This window comes from Nannospalax galili, unplaced genomic scaffold, assembly GCF_000622305.1.
Source record: "Nannospalax galili isolate Female #2095 unplaced genomic scaffold, S.galili_v1.0 scaffold786, whole genome shotgun sequence".
In the NCBI taxonomy this organism is placed as follows: domain Eukaryota; kingdom Metazoa; phylum Chordata; class Mammalia; order Rodentia; family Spalacidae; genus Nannospalax; species Nannospalax galili.
This window is the reverse complement of record NW_008355774.1, coordinates 239,799-252,436: the sequence shown is the minus strand read 5'-3', so window position 1 is coordinate 252,436 and position 12,638 is coordinate 239,799. Positions and strand designations below refer to the sequence as shown.

Here is a 12,638-nt window from a genome sequence, read left to right as displayed (position 1 = left end):
TCTCTCTCTCTCTCTCTCTCTCTCTCTCTCTCTCTCTCTCCTCTCTCTCCCGCTCTGTGTTGGGAGATATCTTTGCTTTAGGGAAATCAAAAGATAGCAAATCTCTAAAATTCCTGAGACAGGAGGATTGAGGGGCCTTCATTTCAGGGAACTGCTGTCTGCTTGAAAGGCTCTCCAAGATTATCTCTTCCTTAAGTGAGGGACCCCCAGTTAGAGAATCCTAATATCCCTGGAGCTTCAACCTTCAGGAACCCCTGGGCCAACCTGTGACCATACCACTTTCTGACCCATAAACCTATTTCTTGGGCCAGTACTCAGAGATAGCCCGGAGCCTGGTGACTTTCTACTGGCCCTAATCTATGCTAGACAAAAACTTCCATCATCATTTTTCAGGGCTTGAGGGGCAAGCTACTGACTTACTGGCTAACCAGAGAAACCAACTCAGATCCTCTGGGATGCCAGGGTCCTCCCCTTACCTCTGCCACCTCTTCCTCATGGTGTCTCTGCAATTTCTTCCCTGCACTTCTGACCAAGGAAGTCACTACTCTTCCTTTATGCACAAATGTAATTTATTCAAGCCCTGCCTCTGCTTGGTGGCTTTGTCCCTTTCTCAGTAAAATGTTTTCAAAATATGTCATGAACAGCTGGGGCAAGGAAACCAATTTTCAAAATCCTGGGCTGAACTAAGCAGAAAGGACACCCGGATATCTGAATATTTTCAAACCATGATCAATCCTTGCAACTATGGGCAATTTGTTCTGGGAGCGCAGAGAAGGAAGGCACCCCATATTTGCAGAGCCTCTGCCAGCTTTCCTTTTTTCTGCTCCCCTGAGGTTCCTAATCTCCCATTAAGATAGATGGATCCTCATTTCATAGGTGGGGGATGGAGACTCAAATAGCCAGGACAACATGCCCCAGGTCCCACAGTATGCAAAAGCCTAGTCCTGTCAGTCCTACCCACATCATCCTTTAATTGCTGCCCGTGGCACAAGCCCCAGGTTCAATTCCAGCTCTACCTTAGTGTGAGGCCATGGGCAGATTTTTGCCTTCAGAAGGTACAGCAGCATCAAACACTCAAGCTCTTCCTCATGCCCTCAAGTTGGATGTGTCCTCACAGTGACCCCCTGGAACAAGCTAGAAGCAAGAGGCCCCTCTTCCTATGCCTGCATCAACAACTGATCATACTTAGGGATGTTCTTCTAGACTTGTCCTCCCTGCCTATGGACCCCATAGATATCTGGAATACCATAGTACCTCCCTGCCTTTCCCTGCTGAGACTCCAGGGATAAGGCTCAGCTGTAGGCTCATGCCTAGGTCCTCTTTGGGCCTTCCTGTCACTGCAACCTCTGCCTACTGAGGTGGTTCCTACACAATACTCTTATAATCCCAAACAGAAGAAGAAGAAAGAGCTGGGGTTGAGGGTGCTGGGAAGGACTGAGAAAGGCAAAGTTATAGGAGCTTCTGGGGTGGAAGGACCTCCAGATGGTTGGTGCCCAAGGCAGGGGTAGCCAACATGAGCCAGAGGTCCTATTAGGGCAAGTGTCCTGAGGTGGTCATTCTCCATCCCATACTTTCCCTACATGCCCTCACTGTGTGTTGTATGAAAGGGCAGGTAGACCTAAGCCTGGCTGGCCCACCCACAAGCAGCAGTTTTTGTCATAGATAAAACAGCTTTTAGAAAAACTCCTCAAAAATACTTATATTCCCTGTTAAGCCTCATTAGCGAGTGTGCATTTCAGGGTGGTGGGGGAGCAGGAGGGCAGTAACTACTTCCCATCCAACACTACTTCCCATCCAATGCTATTTCCCATCCCCTCACACAGTGCTCAGGAAGAGTGTTCTAGACTTTGAGGAAGGTAGCCACAACAAAGGCAGAAAAAAAAGAGCAAGAAGGGAAAGAAAGAGGCAGGGAACAGGCTGGGTTGGGAGGTGAGGACAAAGAGGGGGGTCTAGGCAGGGCTTGGCCAGGCTCCTATGCACCCGCCTCTCTGTAACCAATTATGCTTGAGCAGAGGCCTCATCACGTTTCAGATGCCCTCCCAGGAGCGCCCCCCCAACTCCATGCATCCCCGCTGGGTGCTGAGCAAGAGGACCATATGGAGGGAATAATAAGACAATTAACTTTCCATTAAAGAATAATATATGTAGGTTTTTAGGGAGGCAAGCGACAGCAATCCCTACCCAGCGGCATATTTCACACCCGAGCCCCTCACCACTCCCCACCCAGATGCACCCCACATCCCCATCATCTGTGCCAGGAGAGAGGAGGGTGTCACTGGGCCACAATGGGAGGCAGGCGGTTGGATGGATGGGTGGGGACTGCATGATAAGCGAATGCAGAGCCACTAGGATGATGGGATTGAAGCAGAAGTGCAGGCAGCTAGTGATGAGCTGGGTGGGACTAGGGTGGTTTCTTCATCACCCCCTAGCACACTCTCAGTGCACTGCTTGGCCAAGAAACTGCCTTCTGCCTGCCTCTCAAAGTCATGTGTAAACCAGTTCCTGCTGGAAGGACCCACTGTGGGGGCAGGAGTCACAACTTCAGTACTCCCCTTTACCTGGCCTTTCTGGGGTTACTTCAAATCCCTGGCACCTCCCCTCACTCAAGGTTTTTTATTCATCTGCTCCAGCCTCTCTATTTCTAAGGTTTCCTGCCATGTTAAGGGCACTGCTAACCTCACCTGGGATAAATATGGAGCACTATCCTCAAATGGGGACAGACTACATCTTCAGCTAACACTCCTAGAGCCAGTGTGTTAATGTGTAAGGATGCAAGCTGGGAAGTGGGGATTTAGAAGGGGGTGGGGACAGGTGTGTCTCAAAGGTACCAACAGAGGGACTCTAGATGTTTCCAGACTTTGGTCCATGCTGACAGACAGCTCCAGATGTGGTATTTTGAAAATATTAATTACACATCCCTGGGAGCACTGAGCTGATGAGCAGCAGGAAAAGCCAGGGGTGAACAAGATGGGATATAAGCACTGGTTTAAACAGGCCATTTTTAGTTCTCATAAACGGTCAAGGAGTCATGGACAGCATGGGTCTGGGTCACCCTGACTGTTCAGAGGGGCATGATGGGGCAGGGAACACATCAGGAGACTGGGGTGGGGAATCTCCAAACCTGGGGTCCTCCTCTGTGGGGAGGTGCTGACTAGGGTGGATCCTCTGCTCTGATACCTGCTTCTCTACATTCATGGCTGACCTGCTTGAGCTCCTGGATGGGATTGGCTGGTGGAGATGACTGACCAGAACCTTGGTTTCCTCTCCTGTATTATAGATCTATGATAACCCATAGCATGCAGCTGGGCTAAGATCATCGTGGGGGGTGAAGGTGGCTCAGAATACAGCCAGGGGAATAGGCCATTTCTGCCCTGATTGGCAAGTGAGGCACAGGGAGCTCATATGGGTGGTACCTTTCCAGAGGACAGGCTGTGGTTCCCAGACACAGCTATCTTAGGTCTCTGCTCCCAGACAACTATCAGCAGCCTCCCCTCACTCCTAGCTCAAGCAGAGGCTCTTCTCCCCTGCAAACAAAGTCTTACTGGGTCAGAAACCTATCCCAGGACTGGTGTACCTGGTGATAGTCCCATGTCTGATGACAGTCTCTCCTGCTCTGCTTCCCCTCAGGGTCCCCAGAGTTGTTTTCCTTGTACCCTAGAGGTCCATACAGAAGTGGGTGGGTCCCTGGCTGTGCCATTAGAGTGACCTAGGCTTCAGAGAGGAGAGACCTGCCCTTCTCCCCATCCTCCCCACGCACCCCCAGGCACTTGATGAATTATTCATCCTGATCAGTCTCATTATGCAAATGAGCTCTGAGCATAAGCATATGTTCTCTGCTCTCCCCCCAGGATGGGGACAATATGGTGCTGATGGGGGAGGGTGGAGAAGTGGCTCAAGAGACCTCACTCAGCCCCATGGGCTCTGAAGAGGGCAGACTTCTCGGGGTCCACACTTTTGTGGACTGTATAGGGCAAGGGTGGGCAAGGGCTTGGGTGGGGCTAGAGTGCCCAAGAGAGAGTAGTTTAGGGGTATCAAGCTAAACAAGAGGGTAGAGACAATGGGTTAGCACCAGGCTAGTTGCTGGCCTGGGGTTAAATCAAGAAATGTGATGGGGTCTTCATAAGCAGCCCCCTATGCCCTATGAAGGTATGCCACAGTTTCTAACCTGTAAATGGGCCACAATCTGCCCCTAGCCATACCCCCATGGGGTTGTGATAAGGTCGGGAGGAGGAAAATGCCAAGGCAAGGAAAACTCTCCCAAATGCCACTGTCTGCAGTTTTTGCTCTCCTGCAGCTGCCAGCCCTTGAGGCTCCAAACTGCTGGGGGTGGGGCAGCCTCTAGGAGTAGGACAAGCAAGGAGTGCAGCCATGGAAGAGGCTTTCATCATCCCAATGACAGGTGTTTGTGTCAGCTCAGAATCAACTCTGGGAGCCTGAGGAGGGGTAGCCCTGGTGGGGTCCTAGGTTGTAGCTTGGCAGTACCGGTGCCAGGGGTTGTGAAAGCATTGACAGCTGGGTCACAGCTCTGCTTCAACCATTTACCTAACCTGTCAGAGTCAAGTATGGGCAAGATATACCAAGTCCTTCCATGTGCACTGGAAGGAGGGCAAAGGTGTGAAGGTCAAGGTCAAATGTTAACCATAGGACAGGTGGAGAGCCCACTGGTTAGGTCATTCCTGCTCCTACGGGGTTGCTCTCTTTCTCTAGAACTCTACATCTGCTCCTTCCCCATGGACACACCTTGGCAGAGTGTCCTGTGCCAAGAAGCAGTCCCAGAGCTGTCAGCAGGAAGAGGCTGAGGAAGCAGGTGAGAAAAAACTGGAGCAGGACAGAGCCACTGGAGAGCTGACAGCCGTGGGCAGCAGAGGGGTTGCCAGGAGGAGGGGATGCTGGGTCAGCACTTCACTTGCCTGCCACACCAAGCACAGTCCTGTTCCAGCTCAGCTCCCCATGGCCCCCAAGTGTACCCTGTCCATCCTACCAAGTGGGGGAGGCACAGCCAGAGGATGGGAAGCACTTTGAAATAGGAGTCAGGAACTTAAGTCTAAGTCCCAGCTCTACCACAAGCCAGTTGTGTGATAGCAGGATCTTTCCTGGGCTGGTAGAAGCAGTCAGGGAAGATGTGCTCATTAGTGAAAGGACCTGAGATCCCTTATATTCTATTCAGAAGGAGAGGAAAGCATCCTGGGAGTGAAAATGACCAACAAAGAAACTTCAAATTTGATTTCTAGAAAAGAGAGTGTAGCTCTATTGGCCTGTTCACTGCCATCTTCAGTACCTCATCTTCCAGGCAAACTTCCCAGTGAAAAAGGATCAGAGGGATCCAAGCCTCTCAAAGGTACCTATGACAGATTTGCTGAGCTAGATTCTACCTCTGGTCCTCACCATCCAGGAAATTTACTGGTCCAGACAGATCCATGTCTCAGGCATGAAGCATACACTATTTATTATGGACAAATGTTCACGTGTTCATGTGTACTCATGAACACAAAAGCCTGGAGGGTTCTTAACTGGAACATCTAATGTCTTGATAGGAAACCTGGAAAAGCATGCACTGCAAGTTCCAAGGAACTACCATTTCTCCATTAACCTAAACGGCTGCACTTGGCAGTGCCCACTTGCAGCCTGGTTAGTGCTGAGTGCTATTCCTGATCCTAAATTGACTCCTGTTCCAGAACAGCTTTTCCTACAGTGCTTTCTCTGGAAGCTCTGGCGGCTTCCAAGTGCAGCTGAGTCATTGAGAGTTCACAGGAAGAGCAGGATGGGGGCTATTGCAATTCAAGCCCAGCAACTAGGAAAGGGAGGTGTAGAGACTTGGCTTTTGTGGGAAGAACACTGAGCAAGCTGGTGGCTTAGACCTTCAGACTTGGATGCCCCTCCTCACTATGCCACCCCATCATTAGCCACCTTTGATTAGCACCATTTGTGCCAGAGGTCCTGCATCCACAAGCAATGTCAACACTCTCATCCCAATTCAACACCTCCTGGGCCCCTATTAGAAGCTAAAGAAAGGACTAAGGGTGACTCCCACAGTCCCTGTCCTCTAGAGGTTATATCTCCTGATCCTAATCCTGACTAAGAGGGATGACAGGACCACTAATCATTGAACCTTAGGACTAGACTCTCACCTGAACCACAACAGTAACTGTCTTCTCTGCTGTTCCTAGGACAATGATAGGCAGGAGATCCCTATCATTCTTCTGCTTGATTCTGGCCAGGACCTCCCTGCCCATGCCCCAGCAAAGAGACCCTCTCCCATCAGAGTCCTATACCCATTACTATATAAGAACTCAGCTTTTTGAGCCTCTGCATGCCACATAAAGAGCTCAAGCTTGTGGCCTGACAGCAACACATTTTGCAGCCTTCTGGGGGTGACGGATGGCCTGTTCTTCACATCACTATTTCAAACATTAACATAATCTCCCAGGATAAATGTGGTCGCTAGAGCCTAATCAATCACCCCACCTGCACCTTGATCCCTTATTCTGGCTGAACACAGGCTTGCTACTTTACGCAGGCTACAGAGCACTGGCCTCCCACCCTCTTTCCTAGGCTTGCTTGGCCTGGCTATCCCATTCACTTTACTGTGAGTCCTTTGGGCTTCTACACACCCTGTAGCCATGGCCCTTAAAGGGTCTGGGCTTCCACCCCAGGCACTGTCTCAAACACAGAGCTCATAAACATTGAAACCTGAAAAACCCTAACACCTTTCCAGGGACAAGGTTCAACAGAATGGACCACCATTCCAACAGTTACCTGGAGAAGGGCAGACCAAGACCTGAAGGAGTCACTGCTTGGGGTCCAATGGTATCTCACGATGCCAAGACCTCAACGATGCTACTTCTCCTCACTCCATATTTCTGTTACCTTTCCTCATTCCTACTTGGAAGAGAGTCCCTGGGGGAAGGCAAGTGCACCAGGCTTACCTCTCGGAGTTGCTGGACACCTCCAAAAATCCGCATCACACCATCAATTTCCTGCTCCAGGCGCCGGGCCCAGTGCTGCATCCTGCATGCAGAGAAGACAGAGAGAGATGTCAGAAGGGCCCAATGGAGCTGTAGAGGCAGCTGCGAAAACCCATTCCCAGCCACCCAAGGGAACAAGGACAACTACTCACTCAACCCAATTTTCACCAGAGAAGGAAAAGAAGCAAGGAACTAGAGTAAGCTTGTGATTCCCCTTTGAAGTCTGGCCTGGTGGCCTAGGCTCTCCTCACACCCTGACTGGCAGCCAAGGAGGAGGGAGGAGAGCATTGTAGATGCACTGAGGGAGTTAAGCAGCTCTAAGAAGCCTGTAGGGAGACTATTGTTCACTATGAAGAAGCAGTCCTTGATGTAGCTGCTCTGAACATGGGGACTTCTGGACACCAGGGAGGAAGAGAGACATGAGGAAGCCAGGTAGAGCCTGAGGGAGGGAGGGGAGACTATTTTCACCTCCAAACCTCATCTGAGCAATAGAACTGGAGAGCTTCGGACTCAGATGACCCTTGACTTTCTAGTTCTCTGGTAGACAGGTGCTCATTTAAGACTCATCATAAGATGCCTACCAGTCCACCCAGGGGATCCACTACAGACCATCCAGTCTGTTTCCAGAGGTCTGGTAAGCCTATGAATTCTTTACCTGAACCACAAGCCTGCACATGTCTCCTTCACACTAGTGCACCATAGGATCATTTTAATCTATCTGTGTCTTTCTCAGATCCCTCTTCTGGAATGTAGAGATCATTTGGGGCCTAGAATGTCACAAGAGGATATGAAAATAGGGTGCTATAGAGAATCTCTGAGTGGACAGGATGAATAGGTGGTCATATGACCCTGTATTCTAAGCCCCACATTTAGGAAAAGGGAAAGTATCTGGGAAGTTGCCTCACTCTAGGTCAAACCTGTGACTTTCCCCTTCAGACAATGCCAGGTCAGATAAACTCTTACCAGGAGCCAACCGAAGACATCTTCCACATGATAAAAGATGTTCTCAATAGTGACCAAGGTTCCCTGCCCCCACATATATAAAAAGGTGCTTCAACATTCCCTTTCACTTGACATATGCAGTAGAAAAGGCTCCTCCAGGGCAGCCCACAAAGGAATCACCACTGAGATGTAAAGAAGCCATTGGTCAGGGCTAGAGAGATGGCTCAGATGTTAAGAGCACTAGCTGCTCTTGTAGAGGACCTGGGTTCAGTTCCCAGCACCCACATGGCAGGTAAAAAACATCAGTAACTCCAATTCCAGGGAATCTGACACCCTCTTCTGACCTCCACGGGCATTGCACGACACAGATGCACTTCTATACATGCAGGCAATACACTCATACACATAAAATAAAAATAATAAATAAAATATTAAAAAAGAAGCCATGGGTCTATAGGCACAGTCGAGTAGGGTGATGTCAGTAAAGTTACAACCTCTCTGGGTCAACCACCTCCCCAAGTGTCACTTGGAGTTAGAATTCTCTTCAGGATCCCTGGGTCAGAAGAGCCCAAGATTTCACCCTCTCTCCCTGCCCCACATTCTTTCTCAGGCCTGTGGCTGGGGGGGTTGGGCCCATGTCATTGTGTGTGCCCAGGTCGGTTGGCATGGGAACTCTGAGCAGGAGGCGGGCAGATCACTAATTGCAATTTGCCAAGCTGAATGTCAGGACTGTGATGGAAAAAACAATCAACATCAAAAGAAAGAAATATTAGCTTTGGCTTGTTGATGGCTGAGCCACAGCCTGACTCCCCACCTCTGCTCCCCACCAGAGGAGACAATCTAACCCCAAGTCTGGATGGAGGCCAGGGTGTAGACTTCAGCTGCCAGCCTGGTAAGGTCTGGGTACAGCAGAGCAAAGCACCTTCTTGGCCTGACCACTGTCTACAAGGCACTGGTAGCACTAGATAGCATAGCACTACCTTGGCCCTGGCTGCACATAAACAATGTGGCAGGTAGCTCATTTGTGATCTTGAGACATCAGAGCCCTGGGGTCTAATATTGGGATGGACTATCACACAGTCCTGTATCTGGACAGGTGGCAGACAAATGGGCAGGGTCAAGGACCTGATCTCCAAAGGGATTCATTAGCTCTGCCCTGGCCCTACATCTTCATCAACCATTTGCTGGTTTAGAAGACACAATGTCAATCATAATCCTTCTTGCATGAATATACATAAGGGTACCCACTATGTATTAAGTACAGTACCAGTAGGTAATGTGCTCTCTCATTTCAACCCTCACAAAGGAATACAAAATCATCCCCAACTTACAAATGAGGAAACAGAAGTACAAAGGGTTTAAGTGACCTATCAAAGGTCAGTTATCCAGAAAGGGGTGGACACAAGATTTATTCCAGAAGTTTGTTGGAGCCTCAAGAACCGACACACAAGAGCAGACTATTCGCAGCTCTTCTTGACTCTGTATTTAGCACTTCACCTTCAGGGTTTGAAATCAGTCACAGTGGGAACATTTACACCACAGAAATTGGCAAATACTAGAAATCAGTGTTTTCCCCTTGGAAAGCAAAATGACAATATTTAAAATATATTTTTATTAATTCTTTGAATTTCATACAATGTATTTTGGTCAAATTCACCCCCATTCCTCTCCCTAACTCCTCCCAGATCCACCCCTCCCTACTCTTTATTTATTTATTTATTTAAAGATTTATTTATTTATTTATTTATTTATTTATTGGTCTTTTTGAAACAGGGTCTCCCTGTAGCCCCAGCTGGCCTGAACTCACTGTGTAGACCAGGCTGACCTTGAACTCACAGAGATCCACCTGCCTTGCCTCCAGAGTGCTAGGACTAAACATGCACCACCACGCCTGGCGCCGTTCTTCTATTTTTAATAATCCACATAGTCCAATTTGTGCTGTCCATATACTCATGAGTGTAGGGTCATCGACTGGAGTTTGTTCAACCTTCCAGGGGCCATACCCTTAAAGAAAACTGACTCTCCCTTCCCAAGTGGCCATCAATTGCCAATAGCTCCTCAGCAAACTGACATTTACCAACACAGCAATGATTCCACCCTGGGCTGCGACTCTTTGCTAGTATGTATGTAGGTCTCTGCTTCTGGGATCTCACAGATAAGTAAAAGAAAATTAATTGGGAGAACAGACATGGATGCCAAGTTTTTATTTTGCTCAGACAACACATTATTACTATAATCACCATCATTTCATGTAAAAGCCTGTTTCAACCCTAAAATAATTTTTAGAAGAACCAAATCTTAGGATAAAATCCAATTCTTCCATATACTACACATATGTACTCCCTCTCCCAGTCTGGTAGGACTTCTTCTCCCCTCTCATTCCTCTCTCTCCCCTCTCATTTCTCTCTCTCTCTCTCTCTCTCTCTCTCTCTCTCTCACACACACACACACGTGTCCACATTCCCACCCTGAGGTTGAACAGCACTAGACTTCATTATGGGCTGCAAAGGCTGGTCTACCAGGACACATCTGGACATAGACCCTCTCCTGAGGTTCTGAGGTGGCTCCAATCCTTAGTCTGGTATCCTGGGTCTCACAGGCAGACCCAAGCCCCTCATGCTGTCCATCAGCACAATGCTAAGGAAAACAAGTTATCCAATTCTTCACCCAAACCAAACCCAATTAGGAAAGCAATATCTGTGTCCTAGAGTTAAAAAGAACATGACGGCTAATCCATTTCATTGTCTCACAGATATGACTTTGTGGGTTCCAGGGTTTGGCCAGTGTCCCAGTGCTAGCTGTGTGTCTGTGTCTGTGTGTGTCTGTGTGTGTGTGTGTCTGTGTCTGTGTCTATGGTGTGTGTGTGTGTGTGTGTGTGTGAGAGAGAGAGAGAGAGAGAGATACATAGGTACTGAGGAGGCCAAGGAAGGGACCATGACTGCAGCACTCCTGCCTCGAGGCTAGTGAAGCTACACAGCCAAATTTAACCATGACCCAGGCAGAGCTGGGCTTAACCCCACAGAATGGCACAGGGGCTTAGAAGAACAAGGGATGCATCAGAATCCAGGACCTCACTTGCTCAAAGACAAACTAATCAAATCCTGCGTGTGTTTCTGTGGCCTTGGGCATATATGTTCCTATGCCAGTGCATCCTGGCTACCTAATGCTTCCCACCGGTCATATTCCCAACAAAAAGGTCTACCTGCTAGCTCCCCAGATTCTTGTGATTTTCCACCCTCTTCACTGAGATGACATTGCTTATCTCTAAGTGCTTGTAAGTGCCAAATTATTAAGATAGTGAGGGGAGAGAGTGTCGAGAGGAGGACACAGTACAGTCAGGGGCTGCAGGTACTTCCTGACTGGTGAGTCTGAGAGACTGTGCCTTGTCTTCTGAAGTGCCTGAATCTATGGGAAGTAAAGGCATTGCAGTCCTACTTTATAGACAAGAAAACCAAGGTATCTGATAAGAATACGTGCAGGGTCACACACTTAAAGAGAAGCTGGCTCTACTAGGTTCATAAACCCCTCCTTCCAGGACAATGTACTTCTGAGACGTCACAGGGGAGGGGAGAGGCTGCTACTGAGTTCTGCCCCCTTGGAACCTCAGCTTTCCCATCTGTCAATAAGGCTAATAATAATAATTGTCTGAATACCGTAACGGTGGAGGTTGGGGATGCAGCTGTTAGTAGAGTACTAGCTTAGCACTGCATAAACCAGGGCAGGATGGTGTATGCTTGCAACTCCAGAACTCAGGAGGTAGAGGCAGGAGGATCAGAAGTTCAAAGCCAGCCTGGGACATATCCACAAGGACACCTTGATGAGTAGCAATCATACTAAATAGTTTCCTGAGGGCTAGATACTCATACAATATGGCCCTTTTCCTTAAGATCTAAGGGCACATTGAAGGCATCTGGGGGAAGGGAGACAAAGGGAAAGTGTGGTGAGGCAGGCTGAGGCAACCCAACAGTAAAGAAGCCAATACCAGGAGCTGTGGGATTCCAGGCCTCAGTCTCCAGAACCAAGAGGAATAGGGAGGTAGGGAGGTGTCACCATCAGGCAAGGGAGCAAATTTAACCATACATGAGGCAAGTAGCTGAGACTGAAGAGGCCTTTAGTAGACAGAATCATCTGGAAGCCAGCTACAAGGCTGGGAGGCCTTAGGTCCAACCACAGCACACTCATGTGGGGGCATTCAGCTCTGAGGCCAGCTGCAAATGCTCACCCAGGGGAGAAAGGGAGGAGGGAGGAGGCGAGAAGGCAGGCGAGGGACAGGGGGAAAGAGAAAGAGCCCATGTGCAGATGTGGTAGCATAGATTAAACTGTTGCCAGTTGTTAATTTTATATGTGAAGTTGTTGATCAGAATGTGATTTAATTGTACAGTATAATCCAGGCTTTTGGAATAAATTATGCAGAAAACTCATCTATAATTAAACAAATCAAAAAAGCAGAGACAGGTGACACTGCAGGTTCACCCTCAGAGGGCATGAATGGTGCGGGCAGCTTGGACCCCACAGAGGGACCAGGAGGGAAGGGAGGGACTTTGTTCAGGAGCAGAGAGGTCCAGAGAAAGTAAAGGCTTGGTGTGGGTAAGGGACCCCTAAGCTCTGCTCCGCAGGCCTTTGTCACCACTCTTGGAGGCAATTTTGCCATCAAAGCCCTGCTGCCCCTGCCAGGGAGCCAGCCTGGATAAACCCTGTTTCACCAGGGGTTTCAATTCAGCAGGGTAGCCA

General features: G+C 49.0%; 1 protein-coding gene across 2 annotated transcripts in view; it reads right to left on the bottom strand.

The window, feature by feature from the left end:
* The window catches only part of Cacna2d2 (calcium voltage-gated channel auxiliary subunit alpha2delta 2), a 116,910-nt gene extending 109,903 nt beyond the window's left edge, over nucleotides 1-7,007 (bottom strand). For both annotated transcript variants that reach the window (XM_008853102.2, XM_008853103.2), the window contains exon 1: nucleotides 6,927-7,007. In XM_008853102.2, coding sequence (XP_008851324.1) covers nucleotides 6,927-7,007 — 81 coding nt within the window. The remainder of the gene's footprint in view (nucleotides 1-6,926) is intronic.
* Between the last annotated feature and the right edge of the window lie 5,631 nt (nucleotides 7,008-12,638).